The sequence below is a fragment of the Heliangelus exortis genome, chromosome 1, assembly GCF_036169615.1.
Source record: "Heliangelus exortis chromosome 1, bHelExo1.hap1, whole genome shotgun sequence".
In the NCBI taxonomy this organism is placed as follows: domain Eukaryota; kingdom Metazoa; phylum Chordata; class Aves; order Apodiformes; family Trochilidae; genus Heliangelus; species Heliangelus exortis.
Window position 1 is genome coordinate 1,671,408 of NC_092422.1, and position 17,998 is coordinate 1,689,405.

General features: G+C 43.7%; 1 protein-coding gene across 3 annotated transcripts in view; it reads left to right on the forward strand.

Annotated features, from left to right (window-relative positions):
- The window catches only part of FCHSD2 (FCH and double SH3 domains 2), a 239,321-nt gene that overhangs the window by 44,693 nt on the left and 176,630 nt on the right, over positions 1-17,998 (forward strand). For all 3 annotated transcript variants that reach the window (XM_071763988.1, XM_071763904.1, XM_071764071.1), the window contains exon 3: positions 3,808-3,853. In XM_071763988.1, coding sequence (XP_071620089.1) covers positions 3,808-3,853 — 46 coding nt within the window. The remainder of the gene's footprint in view (positions 1-3,807; positions 3,854-17,998) is intronic.

Sequence of the window (17,998 nt, forward strand, 5' to 3'; positions counted from 1 at the left end):
AGGAATTAGTGTCCAGATACAAAAACTTGAGGCACTGGTTTGGGTGTGCAGTCCTGCTTCCACTTAATTAATGGTGGATTTGAGAAAAAGATGTACCAGCAGATATTAATACACCCTAATTTAAAGAGACCTTAAATTATATTCCTGCTTTGCTGCAGACTCACTAATTCATTCCTTAAAAACTTTTCAGTAACACTTGGAGAAGATTTTACTATCTCAGGGAACCCAACAATTCCTTGGACAAATGAACCTGAAATTCCATCTTGACTGACAGTAAGGTCATGAATTTCCCAGCTTTCCACATAAAATCAGGATACATGAAAGTTCTCAGGTTTTTCAGGTTAAGGAATTATGTTGCCTTTACCAGCTTTTTTTTTTTTTTCTCCTCTGTTAAAAAGAATTTTCTCCTGGGAAATTTGTCTGCTTCAGTCTCATGGTTGGTCATGTTTTGTAATATATTTATGGTTGTCATAAAAGGATTCCTGTCTAAACTGTCCTGAGGTTATAAACAGCTTTGTGTTTGCCTAATTGAGGGAAATGCAGTCACAAAGCAGCAGAGAACATCAGCTTCAAGGAAGCCTGGCAGCTGATCCTTGCAGTGCTTCCCATTTTTTTTCATTCACCAAAACAGAGATCAAACACAAAATTGTGCATTGTATAAATTGAATTCTGTGCTGTCTTGCCAAATTTTTTTTTTTTTTTTTCAAAAGTCCTTTTAAAACACAGAACCAAACACTCTAAAATGTTTCTGATTTATGGAGCTGCTACTGTACAATAAATTTGTTTTCATGCTGGATCTTTCAGTCCTTCCAAGCCCAAGGACTCTCTCCAGTTTGTGAGTAAATTTGATTTGCATGGTATTTTGTAATTCTACACTAGGGCCAGTTGAATGCTTTTGTTTTTCTTCTCTAGTGCAAACCTTCTTAATGCAGAAGGTTTTTAGGGGATATCTTAGCCCTCCAGCTTGTCACAGTTATTCTTATGCAATTAGTTGAAGTGGAATTTGTTTTGTATGGGGAGGAAAAAACCCACAACCTCATGGTGAAATACACAGCTCAATATCCTGGGTTTGTTTAAATGGAGTATCCTTAATATTTAGCACCACTGATTATATGTTTTCAAATAAATGAGCTGAGAATTGGAAAATAACTGCCTCAAGTCTTGTCAGGTTGGTGTTTCAAAGATGCCTGCTTGCTTTCTTTTACCTTTTTAATATGGGTACCATATTTCAGTTATTCCTAGTAGTTATTTCTGTATTATTTTTAATTTTTTTTAAAACTCTTACTAAAAGAAAACTAAGTTCTTATAGAAGGATATTGTGGTTTTCAGATATTTGCTAAACTGATTTAGCTACTGGGCTTTGGAACAGGAGGCACTAAAATAAATTGGTTTGTAATAGTAGATTTACAAGGTTAATAGAAAGAAGAAAAAGAAATAATACTTTACAAAGTAGATTTATTTCCAAGTCTCAGCTTCACCTCTTCTGGAGGAGGCCTTGGATGTGGCACTGTCCTGGGGCCCTTTGGAGCCACCTGAGCTCCATGGGGGGAGTTGGGAAAGATGGGATGTAGGTATTGGGGTTGGAATGTGGTCAGTTCTTTGGGGATCACTTTCATCTGGAAAGAATGTGAAGCACTCATGATGCTTTTAGACTTTTGTTTGACATCCCAGTGGGGAGACTGGGGGATGCTCTTCATGGCTGAAATGGAGTAGAGAGGAGCAGAGAGAGCCTGTTCAGGGCTCCTTTTGTTGGTGTTTATTGAGGTAACTTTATAGGATGTTCCTGAGGATTTTCTTTGTTTTGGTTTTCTTAACATGTCACCAGAGTTATTGTGCAACTAATTCAAATAGAATTAGATTTTTTTCTGCTGGTGGCTTAGCCTTAAGATGAGTACTTCATGGTGTAGCTTGAAGAAAAGTGGCTCTGCCTTGGCTGCTCAAGGGCTAAGGAGGGAAGAGCTGAAGCTGTTGAAGAGCCCTGGTACAGAGAATCATGGAATGGTTTGGGTTGGAAGGGACCCAAAAGCTCCTCCAGTTCCAACCCCTGGATGTGCAGGGACCCCTCCCACAGCCCAGGTTGCTCCAAGCCCCATCCAACCTGGGCTGAGACACTGCCAGGGATGGGGCAGCCACAGCTTCCTTGGGCACCCTGGGACAGGGGCTCAGCACCCTCAAATTCCAGAATTTCTTCCCCATCTCCAACCTCAATCTCCCCTTTCTCTCCAAGTTTTAACCCATTTCCCTTCTCCTCTCCCTACCCCCCCGTGTCCAAAGCCCTCCCCCAGTTTTCTTGGAGCCCCTTCAGATATTGGAAGGTTGCTCTGAGCTCACCTGGGAGCCTCCTCTTCTCCAGGCTGAACAACCCCAATCCCTCAGCCTGGCTTCCCAGGGAGCTGCTCAGCCCTCTGAGCATTTCAGTGGCTCCTCTGGACACCTTCCAGGAGCTCTGTGTCCTTCTGATGCTGGGGACTCCACAACTGGACACAGGACTCCAGGGGGGGGTCTCAGCAGAGCAGAGCAGAGGGGGAGAATCCCCTCCCTCAATGCTCTCTGGGCTTCTGCTGATGCCCCCAGGACCTGGGAGGGTTCTGGGCTCATCTTCAGCTTCTGCTCCACCCCCACCCCCAAATCCTTCTCCTCAGGCCTCGTCAGCACCCTCAAATTCAAGAATTTCCTCCTATTATCTGTGGATTTGAACCTTCTTCCTGTTGTAAGAGTGCTGGTGTTGAAACCCTCTATTTTATGGTCCATCTTGAGCCCCTGCATGAGAGTAGAACCTTGATATTGGTGTGGAAGGGCATTCCATGAGTGGTGCCAGTGGGGTTGGGGTGGGTCTGGTGTTCCAAAACTTCATTTAATGGGAAAATCAGGATCTGGCTGTGGGACAACTGAGGTTTCAAGGGGGGGCTGTTGGTTTTGTGACTACAAGAAAGACCTGGAGCTCCTGGAGCCAGGTCAGCAAAGGGCAACCAAGCTGGAGAAGAAGTCCTGGAAGGCTGAGGGAATTGGGAATGTTTAGTCTGGAAAAGAGGAGGCTGAGAGGAGACCTTATTGCTCTCTACAGTTCCCTGCAAGGAGGTTGTAGGGAGGTGGGTGCCTCCTCTTAATCAAGTGAAAAATGACAGGAGCATAGGAAATGGTCTGAAGTTGCACCAGGGGAGGTTGAGACCAGATCTGAGGAAAAATTTTACTTAGAGAGCAGTCAGGGGTTGGGATGGGTGCCCAGGGAGGTGGTGGAGTCACCATGCCTGGAAGTGTTGAAAAAACATGGAGATGAGGCACTTCAGGACATGCTCCAGTGGGTGATTAGATATTGATAAACAGATTTAATTTGAGGGAAGATGTTGACAGTTGGACACATCTTAAAGGTTTTGTCCAGCTGTGACAATTCTGTGAAGGGTGGATGTGGTGTGTCCAGGTGATGTGGGAAACATAAATTTCTTAAAAAACAACAAAAATTCTGTCTAAATGCAGAAAGCCAAATTCTGTTGTGTGCTACCAACTTCTTCCCTGGGCTGTCCCAGTGGAAAGCTGATGAGCCTCTAATGAATTAAATGGTATTTACACCAGCAGTCCTGGGAACTGCATTTATTCAATAAAACTTGGAAATTTGAATACTGCATATGTGAAGTCCACATGCAGTAGTTGCTAGGCTACTGCTAACACTTGTCAAACAATTTCACTTTTTTGTTGCTCATGGAACTATAAAGACTGTCTAGCAGAAAGTTGTTATCAGGAAATGATTGACTTTAAAATGTTTTGTTGTAGATATTAATGGATTCTTTTTATTTTTGTTTTCTCTTTCAGAGCGTTCAGTCAGAAAAGAGCTGCAATAGAGAAAGAATATGCACAGGTAGGTGCTGGAATGATTTTAATATCTATGGCATTGTTTTTTTCGAGGTAATTTACTCATTAACAATTTTTCCACAATTTTTTTTTTATATCTTTCTTTAATTTCCATAGTATGAAAGCATTCAGTGGCAATTCTGAAGGAGAAAGTTTGGCCTGTGCAGGACTTAAGCCCATTGTGTGTTTTCATGAACATTTTAAATTGGGGAAGTTCTTGGTTACAGAAGACATTTTTAACATTTTTTTTTTTTCTTTTTTAACAAATTGTTCTGGAGCCAGCCAGCTCTTTGAGGCTTTCTCAGAAGTCAGTGTGAAACTGGAGTAAAAAGTGAAATCAGGTCAATCAGAGCGAGCGGAAATCAGTGCTGGCATCCTCAGTCCAAAATAAATTTACATTCACATTCTTCAGCAAGAGCAGCTTCCCATTCATCTGAAATAAAAGCAGCCAGATTTGGCCTCATGCTTGTGATAGGGAGTGGAATGAATTTTGATTTGTTTGTGAGAAAGGAGGGAGGATTGGTTTTTCCTCTTCCAAAATCAGAAAGCACCTAATAAGGGGCAGCTGCTTTCTTCATTTTCAGTAAAAGCTCTTGAAGCTCAAGTCCAAGTATAACAGATTAAAAAAAAAAAAATACGTGGATTTATTTAAAGATAGATTAAAGGTGGAATAAAATACAAGTGAAGCTTGGGAAGCTCACTGTATAATAAATATGACTGAAAATGTGCCTGACACTCTTAATTGTTGATGTTGGGGCAGAGACAGAAGTGAAATGTGAAAACACAAGCTGTCACCAGGCTGGTTCCAAATGCAGTCTGTAGGCTGCTGTGCTGAGCATCCTTTTAGTCACCAGTGCTGCAGCACCTTCAGTGTCTACAGAACAAATATTTTCTGGGGTCCAGACTTCACTGTCAGTTTGTGGAGGAGGATTTCTGTTTGCTTTGAAGCTGCTGTGTACACATTTCCTTGTCCCAGATCCTCTCAGCCCAAAGCTTGGCTGAAAACACTTGGTAAAGAAAATTAAATTGCTGCTGAATTTCATCCAGATGCTCCCAATGCTGCTGGAAAGGTGCTCTGACTCCTTCATTGTACATGAATTTACCTGAGCATCCATTGATTCCATTGGCAGCTGCACTTCATTTGATTAAATACAGCAATTTTTCCATGGCAGAATTGATCTCTGCCTAATTACACTTTGATTAAAAGGATGGATTCTTTACTGAGTTTTTTAATGCATTGTGGAGACTTTCAGCTCACTCCTAAACACATTTATCCATTCTGCACTGGGAATGGTTTTGATGCACAGAGGCACTTGGAGCAGTTTTGCTGCATTGAGGGAATAATCTCAAGTTAAAAAAATAATTACAGCCTGAGATTTATTTGGGAGGCTCAGTTTTAACAACTGAGGCTTTCAGCTACTTCCATTTAAAAAAAACACCCTCCAACTTTCCAGCAATACAGCTGCATCATTTGAGATTCATTGAATGGCTGCTGAGATGAATGAAGTCTTGTGGCATTGCTTCCTTGGGTTGCTGATAAGTGTCCAGTTCCAGAACAATGTTGGATGTTTTTTCTTGGGCCTGTAAAAGGATTTTTGTTTGGTGGTGGTTGGTTTTTTTATTTATTTTTTGTGTCTTGGTTTGTTTGCTTGGTTGGTTGGTTTGGGTTTGTTTTTTTTTTTTTTCATTCGAGATGGTCATAAAATTTCACAGCAAGCCTTTCAGGGAGAGAAACTGTGATGAAAATAAAAGTGAAGTCATATTCATGAGGAGTAGGATATTCATTTTAAAGAGCTGGAAATTCTCAGGAGTAGTTTCTGCAGCAAGATTTCTAAATCTTTTCACAGATTCTGTCCAAATGCCTTTTGTCACCTCGGGGAAGTTGAAATACTCTAAGTTATGACTTTTTTTTTTTTTTTTTTTTTTTTTTTTTTTTTTGGCAAATTGGAAAAAAAAACCCAACAAACCAGAGATGTGGAAGGGTGGAGAGTGAAAATAATTTTTTCCCAGAACTGGATGCTTTGCTGGTTTAAAAACACTTGTATGCTGATGCACTGCACTGGGGTGCCAGGTTTCTCTACACAGAGAGCTTTTGTTTGAAGAACCTGTACAAATTCTAGTGAAAGACCAAGGCTGAGTGTTTACAATTTATGATTTTTATGATAATTTACATAATGAGTAACTTGAATGTTTGGGGTGGATTCCAGGCTCTGTGTAAATTGCCCTTGTTTTAACACCGGATATTTTTTTACTGACTCTTTCCCCCATATTGTACCTGTTGGAGCTTTTCTGTGCTGTTTTTCTCTTTAGTGGTGGGTTCTTCACTGCCTTTTCTGGGCTGTGCCATGGAAAAAAAAAGGAGATTGGCTGCATCAGCCCTGGCTCTGTTGTCAGCCTGCACTAAACTCTTTCCCTGGTGTTTTCAGTCCTGCAGTAGTAAATACAGGCTTAGAGGCTTCCCTTAATATTCTGAATTGGGAGAATAAAAAGGCTCTCCTTTCCTGTCAGCAGTATTCCTACTAATAGCATTTAAATTGCTATTTTGTATGATTATATTGGTTATTTTCCTGAATTAATAAGCTACTGAAACCAATGGCTGAGAATACTCTGGTTCACCAAATTCTGCTTTTACCAAACACGTGCTTTAGCTCCTGCCTGGTAAAAACCTAATGCATCAAATGGGTAAAATGGTATTTTTACATTTTATTTCTTTCTTTTGCAATCGTAATGACAATTGTAATGACAATTTCATTTTACTTAGCATTTACCAACAGCCTCTTAGTCTGGGATCACCCAGATGTCACTCCTCGTCACATTTTTGTGCTGCTTTGGTTTTTGCTTGATGTTTAGTGAAAAAAAGGTGAGTGCAGGCAATCAGCATGGTCTGCTTTCTGCTCAGATTTTTTTTAAATAGGCACTAATTGTTCTGATTTTTTTTTTATTTTGTTTCCTTGACTTTTTTTCTTTTTTTTTTTTTTTTTTTTTTCCCCCTGGGAGTCAAATGAACACCAAAGCGATGCAGGAGCTCAGTAAAAAAACCTCTTTATCTGTGATCTGGAGAGAGGAGCCAGGTCACTTGGTGTTGATTGCTGCCTGGGTTGCAACTAGCAACATGATCCATTGAAAACATTTTAAAATATGGAGAAATTCAAAGGAAGTGTAGTTGCAATCCACAGGCTCCTGGGTGGCACCTCTGGGTGAAGGGCAGGCACATCCTTTGGTGGTGTTGGTAGCAGTGAGAATCCCCAGGAAAAGAGCTTTAAAATCAGATTAAATGAATGGCAAAGTAAAAAAACAGAGTGCCAGAGAAGCTGCTGGAGGGAGAGGAGAGGGGAGAAGGAAAGGTGAGTGTAAGCAGATAGTGTGATGCCCTTATCACCCTTCCTCACCCTGTGGGTGTCTCACCAGGCTTGAATAAAAACTTCTTTCAAGTCAGCAGAACATGTGAATGCCTAATTTCTAGAAAAGTGCAATATTCTAATTTCAGTGTGTGTGTACATTAAATATAAAGCACATATACAATGAAGAAATACAATGTTTATTTTATTTTATTTTATATATCTAAAGAACATTTCTTGGCTGTGGTGCCTGGACAGCTGCTTGGTTGTTTTCCTTACTCCATTGGTTTTCCTTTGGTTAAAATGAGAAGATTGAAGCTGATTGTTCCTTTTACCATCTTCAGACAAGGATTTTAGGGTGTTTTACTGAAGATGTAGTGGCCTTTAAACAAGTTTTCAGAGGATTCATATTCTAGGGGTTAAAATCAGAGAATTCTCCTTGTGTTTCAATGACTGATGTGGCCAATTTTTTTTTTCTTTGCATTTTACTATGTAGTCCAACACTTGGGAAAAGTTAACTGGTTTATCCTTGTAGTGTGAAGACTGAAAAGGTGCAGAGTATTTCCCTAAGAGGGAATCAGAGAAATTGGGTGAATTTTAGGCAGTGTAATAGAGGTCTTTCTGATAGAACAGGAACTAGATCCCTGGTCTTTTGAATTTTATTAATTTTAAAAAAATTAAACAGAAACCTCTGGCAATTAATACCATTTTTTCTTGAGCAACAGAATTTCTGTAATTTTTCTTCTTTTGCCTTGTAAAAGGCTTTAAGGTGTATAGAGGAGGACCTGTGCTGGCATGTTAGGAAGAGGCAAGGTAGGTGGCAGGTGACTTTCCTGAAAATCAAAATGCTCCATTTGCAGCCAAAGTAGAATCTTTCAAGCAAGGAAAGTCAGGTAAAGCACTTCCCTTCTCAAAAATCTGCTGCTTCCTGGGGTGCATTAGAAAGGGGGTGGTTAGTAGGTCAAGAGAGGTTCTCCTCCCCCTCTATTCTGCATTGGTGAGGCCACACCTGGAGTATTGTGTCCAGTTCTGGGCCCCTCAGTTCAAGAAGGACAGGGAAGTGCTTGAAAGAGTCCAGCGCAGAGCTACTGAGATGATTAAGGGAGTGGAACATCTCCCTTATGAGGAAAGGCTGAGGGAGCTGGGTCTCTTTAGTTTGGAGAAAAGGAGACTGAGGGGTGACCTCATCAATGTTTTCAAATATGTAAGGGGTGAGTGTCAGGGAGATGGAGTTAGGCTTTTCTCAGTGGTGACCAGTGATAGGACAAGGGGTAATGGGTGTAAATTGGAGCATAGGAGGTTCAAGTTGAATATCAGAAAAAATTTTTTTACTGTAAGGGTGACAGAGCCCTGGAACAGGCTGCCCAGGGGGGTTGTGGAGTCTCCTTCACTGGAGACATTCAAAACCCTCCTGGACACGTTCCTAGGGGATGTACTCTAGGGGGCCCTGCTCTGGCAGGGGGGGTTGGGCTAGATGATCTTTCCAGGTCCCTTCCAACCCCTAGGATTCTATGATTCTATGATTCTACTGTAAAAGCAGGAGGAATCAGACATTACCCAGGCCCAGCAAGGGCTGTGAGGTTTGGGAAAGGTGCTGGAGAGCTCTGGACTGAACAGAAGTCACCAAGATTGACTCAGAAGTGTCACCAGAGCTTGGCAAACAAAACCTTGGAGCAGGTTTGGAACAAAAGAAAAAACCAACAATAAAAACAGTTCAGGGTGATCCAAAGTCTTCTCTCTGACCCAGCAGCCAGCTAACCCCTGGGGCATCAGGAAAATGAACCCAACAAGTGACTTTCTTTTAGTTCATTCCTGTAATTTGGACAGAGAATATTGGGGTTGGTTTGTTGGTTTGTTTTGGTTTGTTTTTTTTTCAGCCTGAAGGATAGAGAAGGTTAACTGTGGCTTTACAAGGAGCAGGAAGAGACTGTGGACTTTAAGGGTGGGTCCCTGACTTGGGGACAAACAAAAAAGCAGCTCTGGGTTGACTCTGAGCAGGAGTTGTGTTCATTGATGAGCTTCAACTATTTGTTTCTTCCTTTGAGGATGATATTAGATTTGCAGTTATGGTAAATCTCTCTCTACACTATTTCCATAGGATTTTAGTAATTTGGTTTTTTTTTTTTTTTTTGCTTTATGTCTGAAATCAGTGACTTTGATAACCAAACAGTAATTTAAAAAATCCAGGTCCAATTTGTGACAGTGTTTGGGAGGGTGGAGAAGATGAATTCTTAAGGCTTTATCATACTTTTTCTTTTCAGGAATTAAGAGCCTTGACTTCTCTACTCCAGGTCATGTGAGGAGGGGTTTGGTCAGTAATTAGCACACAAACAGAAGCTGTTTTTTTTTTTTTTTCCTTAGGCTTATCTTTTGCAGAAACTTGGCTGTTGCTCCACCATTTCTCTGCAGAGGAACTTCCCCTTGCATTAAATGAGCAGATGATGTCAGAATTTCTGTCCTGTGAGATGAATGCTTGCTCTGGCTGGAGACTCTTGTTAGCAATTCATGTGGAAGACAGCAAGTTGCTTTGAAATCCTTCTGTGGATTCACTGCATTTCCAAATTTTCTGTAGGAAACATTACAAAAAAGGCAGAGGGGGATCTTGTCCATTAATGAGCTCCCTGCAGGTCTGCAGGTGTTTGCTTCACCTTTGCTGGCTGTTTTGGAAGAGAGACAAGAAATTCTACAAAACCCTCTTTAAATTTCTTTTCTGTAATCCTTCTCTTGAGATTTTTCAGTCTCTGAACTCTACTGGTTTTGATTTCTTGAGAAATCCAGGTCCAGCCTGCTCCAGCCTGGCTGTCAGAAATGATCCAGAGGCTGGAGATCTGGCCCATGGGAATTACTCAGAAGTATTTCTGTAGGTTTGAGGGAGCTTCTGTCTGTTTTATCAGTATTATCACACAGCATTTTGATAATTCTTCTGCTGTTCTTTTACTGAATATGAAAAACCACATTTTGTCCCCCATTTCTGGGGAATCCTCCCAAGCCAGAGCTGCAGCCTCAGTGTCAGAGCCTGGAGGGAAACTTTGTGCATGGCCTTTTTCATAGAATCATGGAATAATTTGGGTTGGAAGGGACCTCTAAAGGTCATTTAGTAAAACCCCTGCAGTATCAGGGACACCCTCACCCAGCTCAGGGTGCTCAGAGCCTCCTCAAGCCTCACCTTGAACATCTCCAGGGATGAGACCTCAACCACCTCCCTGGGCAACCTCTGCCAGTTTTCCACCCCCCTCCTGGTACAGAACTTTCTCCTGACATCCAATCTAAATCTCCTCTAATTTAAAGCCATTGCCCCTCTGGCAGAGCAATTTGTGATGAAATTGGGAGCTTTAGTGGGTACCCCAGCTGGTTCTGTTTTCATGATTTGTGGAATCACAGAATAATTTGGGTTGGAAAAGACCTCTAAAGGTCATTTAGTAAAACCCCTGCAGTATCAGGGACACCCTCACCCAGCTCAGGGTGCTCAGAGCCTCCTCAAGCCTCACCTTGAACATCTCCAGGGATGAGGCCTCAACCCCCTCCCTGGGCAACTCCTTCCAGTTTTCCACCACCTTGGTAAGAACTTCTTTACCATGGTAAAACACTTTTTCCTGACATCCAGCCTAAATCTACTCTTCTCTAACTTAAAATTGAATTTATTTCCACCTTCAGTTGTTTCCCACAGTGGCTGTGTGACAGAAAATCACCTTTATCCTGGCCCAAACCAGGACAACCTCTTAGGAGAGTTCATTTCTTACCTGTACACCAAACAGAACCACTGAACTCTTACTATCCAAGGTCCAATTTTCATTTTGTTTTGTCTTTCGCTTCATAGAAATTTCTACAGGAAAACTCAGCAGACCCACTGAAGCTTTGTGTGCAACTTGGTTTTTGGATGTTACTCCTTTAACCCTTATTGGCAGAGCTGGCTGGAGGAGTGGGAAAAGCCCAGAAACCTCTGAATCCAAATATAAAAAATTCCAGAGCCTTTCAGGTTTATTTCTGGACTCCATGATACTCCTCGCTCGTGTTCTTTGGGGCTCTGAGGCTCCTCTGTCTCTCCCTCTTCAGAATCTTGTTCTGGTTCATCTCATCTGTCATCAAAACCACCAGGTTGGTTTGTAAACACCCCTTGCTTCTTTCTGAAGCCTCCTTCCTGCTTTGGGAATAAAAATCTGAAGGAAGGAAAAAAAGTATTGGGATGGGGGGGGGAGGAAATCTATGTTTTTATTAATGCTATAAGATAGGGAGGATGTAGAACCTTGAAAAATATCTAATGCTTCTGGGAGAACATAGAATCCCAGACTGGTTTGGGTTGGAAGGGACCTTAAAGATCATTTAGTTCCAAACCCCCTGCATGGGCAGACACCCCTCCCACAGCCCAGGTTGCTCCAAGCACTGGTGGATGTGAAGCCAAGTGAGCTTTCCCCACCTTTCCCATCCTTTTTCTCAACCAGCAAACAAAGCAGCAGCATCCATCTGTCTCCTGAATCCAGCTGTGCTGGAGCAGGCTGCTGAGTGGCTCTGAAAATCACCCTGAAGGAAACCTCAGCCTTTGGTCACAGCTTCTCTTGGGCCTTGGCTCTTTGCAGAAATTGTGGCTGCTGATAAATCAGGTTGCAGGGAGCCTCATCTGCTTTGCCCTGGCTCAGAAAACCCAGGATTTCATAGAATCAGAGAATTTTCAGGGTTGGAAGGGACCTTCCAGCTCCTCCAGTCCCAACCCCTGGATGTGCAGGGACCCCTCCCACAGCCCAGGTTGCTCCAAGCCCCATCCAACCTGGGCTGAGACACTGCCAGGGATGGGGCAGCCACAGCTTCCTTGGGCACCCTGGGACAGGGGCTCAGCACCCTCACACCAAACAATTTCTCCCTCCCATCTCCTCTCCATCTCCCCTCTTGCAGCTGGAAACCCTTCCCCCTCATCCCATCCCTCCAGGCCCTTGTCCAAAGTCCCTCCCCAGCTTTCCTGGAGCCCCTTCAGGCACTGGAAGCTGCTCCAAGGGCTCCCCAGAACCTTCTTCTCCTTCTTCTCCTTCTTCTCCTTCTTCTTCTCCTTCTTCTCCTTCTTCTCCTTCTTCTCCTTCTTCTTCTCCTTCTTCTCCTTCTCCTTCTCCTTCTCCTTCTCCTTCTCCTTCTCCTTCTCCTTCTCCTTCTCCTTCTCCTCCTTCTTCTCCTTCTCCTTCTCCTTCTCCTTCTCCTTCTCCTTCTCCTTCTCCTTCTCCTTTCTCTTCTCCTTCTTCTCCTTCTCCTTCTTCCTCCTTCTTCTCCTTCTCCTTCTCCTTCTCCTTCTCCTTCTCCTTCTTCCTTCTCCTTCTCCTTCTCCTTCTCCTTCTCCTTCTCCTTCTCCTTCTCCTTCTCCTTCTCCTTCTCCTTCTCCTTCTCCTTCTCCTTCTCCTTCTCCTCTCTCCTCTCTCCTTCTCCTTCTCCTTCTCCTTCTCCTTCTCCTTCTCCTTCTCCTTCTCCTTCTCTCCTCTCCTCTTCCTCTCCTCTCCTCTCCTCTCCTCTCCTCTCCTCTCCTCTCTCCTCTCCTCTCCTCTCCTCTCCTCTCCTCTCCTCTCCTCTCCTCTCCTCTCTCCTCTCCTCTCCTCTCCTCTCCTCTCCTCTCCTCTCCTCTCCTCTCCTCTCCTCTCCTCTCCTCTCCTCTCCTCTCCTCTCCTCTCCTCTCCTCTCCTTTCTTTTTTCTCCTCTTCTTTTTTCTCTTCTCTTCCTCTTCTTTCCTCTCCTCTTCTCCAGACTGAACACCCCCAACTCTCTCAACCTGTTCCAGGCTCTCCCCACCCTCAAATTCCAGAATTTCTTCCCCATCTCCAACCTCAATCTCCCCTTTCTCTCCAAGTTTTAACCCATTTCCCTTCTCCTCTCCCTACCCCCCCATGTCCAAAGCCCTCCCCCAGCTTTCTTGGAGCCCCTCCAGGTCTTCCTGGAGCCTTCTCTGATGGTGGCTTTGGTTGACATCTGTGTCACCAGTGCCTCCTGAAGGTCTGGACAACCTGTGAGAGTTTTCAGTCCTCACCTTCCAGCTCCTGCAGTCCTGCCTGGGGGCATCTGGTACTCCTGAAGCACTTCACTAAGTGCATGCTTGATGCCTACACCCAAATTCTTTTTATGATCATTTTGTCCTCTTGGTTTGTTACTCTTTTGCTGATTTTTGTTGTCTTCAGTTGATGAAAGCCTGGAATGCTCACAGGGCCTCTTGCAGGTGCTTGGAAAACTCAACCAACCATTGGATGATTCTAATGAAAAGATCTTGGAATCAGAGAATCCCAGAGTGGTTTGGGTTGGAAGGGACCTTCAAGCTCCTCCAGTTCCAACCCCTGGATGTGCAGGGACCCCTCCCACAGCCCAGGTTGCTCAAGGCCCCAGAGTTGATGATGATTTTTCTCAGTAATCCATAGTGATTTCTCAAAAGAGATTTGGATTCATTTGTTGACTTACAAAACCAAGAGGGAAACCTATTTTTCAAGCTGGATTATGAAAAAGACATTAATCAGTGATCACTCTAAATTAAGTGTATTTAATTGCCATTTTCCTGCAAAATATCCTGTTTGCTTTGGAATATGTGAATGCACATCACATCATTTCAGATATCCCTGGAGCCTGGGCTGTTTTGTTGGTTTTTCTTAAAAAAAAAAAAAAAAAAAACAACAAAAAAACCTTTCCATTTTTCAGGAGAGGTATCCAGGCCCTGCCTGATGTGGGGATCATACATATTGATATGATGCTGCAGAATACATCAACTTGCTGCTTCCTGAAAGAAAACACCTGCTTGCTACCTTTTTATTATATTTTCCTATAGTGGAACAGCATTCAAAACACCAGGATATCAAGAAGAAGTTGGAGAAAATGAAGTGTAAGACTTAGTAGCTATTCATGCCATTCTTCCCAACAAAGCATGGAGAATCAGTGGCCCTGAAGGCTACAAAGACATGGGCTGCTCCATTTCAGAAATGCTTAAGGAGACTATTGTGAATTTTAGACTAAGTTGTAGAGACAAGTTTGACAAATCAGGTGTTATAATGGGATTATTGACACCATTCTGCACTTGTCACAGTTCAGCCTCTTAGTGCCTGTTTCCCTTTTCACTGCAAAACAAGGAGCTCTTTAGAATTCTCTATATTAAATATCTGTTTAACATTTAATATAATATACTTTGCATGGAAGAAAGGCTCTGGGTCTACATGTGACATTCCAAAGAGTATTATTGGTGACCTTCTCTTTTTATGTAGATTTTGCATTTAGTTGTTCTTGTACTTTTTCTTCTCCCAGGAACAGGTCAGCACTTAAAGCAGAGGAAAAAAAAAAGTCAGGTATCTGATTTAGGTCTTGTCTTACTGTCTGCTCTGTTAATTGAAAAGTGAAAATGCCTTGGACTGCAAAATTTGCCCCCTTTAAAGGGAATTTTAAAAGGCAGCCTTTTAAAACTGGGAAGCTATCTGCTCCAGTTTTTATGGAATTCTTTAGGTTAAAATAATATTTCTGTAGGAACAGAGGGGGACTGTCAGCTTCTATTTTCAGTCAAAACATCCAGTTCCTTCAAAAGGGGTTGCTAAGCTGAAAATTATGCTACTTCTACAAAGAAAGCCCTTCATAAAGAAACTCCATTTCTTGCTGAACTGATGCAAGCAAATTTTTCTTTGCCTGCTTTTAGCCCTTATTTTTCTTTCCAGTCACTGCCCTCCTAAACATCCAGTGCCTGGAATTTTCATCCAGGGAAGTCCTCTGCTTTCAGATTAAAAAAAAATTTTAAAAAAATGAAAAAAAATTGTTCATTTTCACTTGGCCTTTCAGTTTCAGTGAACCAGGGAGAGTCTCTTTCAGCCTGGGGAGTTACCTGGGTGCTTCACCACTACAAACTTGAGGAGGAGAGCAGAGAGGGACCTGGAGATGATGAACATGAGCCAGCAGTGTGCCCAAGGTGGCCAAGAAGACCACCAGCATCCTGGCCTGGGTGAGGATGAGTGTGGCCAGCAGGAGCAGGGAGGTGCTGGTGAGCCTGTACTCTGCACTGGTGAAACCACACCTTGAGTCCTCTGTGCAGGTTTGGGTCCCTCACTACCAAAAAAAGGACATTTTGCTGTTAAATTATCTCCAAAGGAAGGCAACAAAGGTGGTGAAGGGAGGTGAGGGAGCTTGGGGTTGTTCAGGCTGGAGAAGAAGAGGCTGAGAGGAGACCTTTTATAGATGATTTAGATGAGGGGATTGAGTCCATCAGCAGCAAATTCCCAGGTGACCCCAAGCTGGGGGGAGTGTGGATCAGCTGGAAGGCAGGAGGGCTCTGCAGAGGGACCTGGAGAGACTGGAGAGTTGGGCTGATCCCAAGGGGATGAGGTTCAACACAAGAAGCCCATGGGGAGCTCCAGGCTGGGCAGAGAGTGGCAGAAAGGGAGCTGGGATTGCCAGGAAGCTGAAGAGGAGGCAGCAGTGTGCCCAGGTGGCCAAGAAGGCCAATGGCATCCTGGGCTGGCTGAGGAACAGCGTGGCCAGCAGGTCCAGGGAAGGGATTCTGCCCCTGTGCTCAGCTCTGGGGAGGCCAGAGCTTGAGTCCTGTGTCCAGTTCTGGGCCCCTGAGCTCAGGAAGGAGCTTGAGGTGCTGGAGCAGGTCCAAAGGAGGCAACTGGCGTGGTGAAGGGATCCAGCAGAAATGCTGTGAGGAAGGGCTGAGGGAGCTGGGGGTGTTGAGGCTGGAGAAGAGGAGGCTCAGGGGAGACCTCATCACTCTCTCCAAGTCCCTGAAAGGAGGTTGGAGCCAGGGGGGGGTTGGGCTCTTTTCCCAGGCAACTCTCAGCAAGACAAGAGGCCATGGTCTCAAGTTGTGCCAGGGGAGGTTTAGGTTGGACATTAGAAAGAATTTCTTGCTGGAGAGGGGGATCAGGCATTGGAATGGGCTGCCCAGGGAAGGGGTGGATTCTCCATCCCTGGAGCTCTTTCCAAAGAGCCTGGATGTGGCACTGAGTGCCATGGGCTGGGAACCACGGGGGGAGTGGATCAAGGGTTGGACTTGAGGAGCTCTGAGCTCCCTTCCAACCCAGCCAGTTCTAGGATTCTGTGACTCTAAAGGTACCTGAAAGGAGGTGGTAAAGAGGTGAGGATTGGACTGCTCAATGAGGTTACAAGTGAGAGAGAAGAGGTAATAGGATTAAGTTGCATCAGGGAGGTTGAGATTGGCTGTTAGGAAGAATTTCTTCACTGAAATTGGTCTCAGCCACTGGAACTGCCCAGGGCAGTGGTGGAGTCACCATCCCTGGAGGGATTTGAGTTGTAGAGACACAGTGCTTAGGGGTGTGTTAAGGTCTGGTCAGTGTTAAGCTCTGCTTGGACTCAATATTAAAGATCTTTTCCAATCAAGGTGGTTCTGGGAGCATCACCTTTTTCTCTGCTGCAGTTTGCATGAGTTTGGGGTTGAACTGCAGCAGCATTTCAGCTTTTTTCTGGCAGGTTCAGACCAAAGAGTCATCCTTCCCAGTATCTGCTTTTCTTTTGCCTGGGATTCAAGAGGACAGGGCAGGCAGAACTCAGTGCTCTGAAAATAACCAAAATGGAAACTTGGGGCCTCCAAAGCATCAGCAATACCAGCACTGAGTCACAAGAGCATTCCAGCAATGTGCTCCCTGCTCTTTTCCACCTCTCTTTGGATCCTTCACATAACTTGTCCTGGCTAGACAAGAGAATAACTCTTTTTTTATTTGTATTATTTACAGCTTTCCATACCAGTATTCTTTACACACATCAGACAGTCATCTCAGAGTTATTTAAATCTGGCTTTATGTACCCCCCACCCCATAAAGATAATTGTACCTGGGTTTTTTTAACACTCTGGGGGTTGTTTTGTTTAAAAAATGAGATATTATTATTATTCCAGCTGCATTTTTATGGCCATTGATTTCATCCTAGTTCTTGGTTCCTTCCCTCTTTATCAAAAATGAGTTCTTAAATCTGAGGAGATGACAGAATCACAATATTTGGGATGGGAAGGGACCTCTGAAGATCATCTGATCCAACCCTTTTGCAAAATCAGGCTCACCAAGAGCAGGTATGGATGGCAGTGTTATCCCTGCAATGCTTCTGGGGTGCAGTAAGAGAGGAGAAGACTGAAATGAGGAAAAAACAAGGGAAATAGACCAGAAAATAGATTGGAACAAGGTGTCTGAGTCAGGTATGGAGTGAGAATGCTCTTGAGAAGAAGTGGAGTGGTGAGAAGGGGGTGGGTCAGGCAGTTGGTAGCTCAGAAATGGTATTTTTGCCCTGAATTTTCCTCTTTCAGTCACTCATGACTGCCTCTGGGCTGGAGTAATGGAATGATAATAATGGAATAATTTGTTGAGTAATTTCTACTTTTATTTTTGAAGTCAGGAGAATTTGGGGAGGACAGAGATTCCTTGGGGTCATCTGACCCAACCTGCTGGTCAAATTTGGGCTGACTTTAAATTTCAATGAGGTTTGTGAAGCCCTCATTCCTTTTCAGTTTGGAAAAATCTTGGAAGTGTGGAGGTTCCTAAACCTTGGTGGGGCTGCTCCAACACTCAGCAACTCTCAGGAAAAACAAATTTTCATTCTCACAGGTGTTTATTAAGCCAGGCCCTGCCCAAGCCACCTTCTTGGCCATTTTCCCCCTTCCTTTTTCACAATTCCCCTGTAACACCTGCACCTTCCTTTCTGTGTTTTATTCCCTCTCTGCCCTGGTTCTCCACTTTGGGGTGGGAAACACATCCTGGTTTGCAAACCTCAGCTGGGGATTTCTGTGCTGAGATTTCCAAGCTGTCAATAAGCTTGGGAATTCTCTAGAAGTGGGTTGGGGTTGTGTTGTGGTTTTCTTTTTTCTTTTCTTTTCA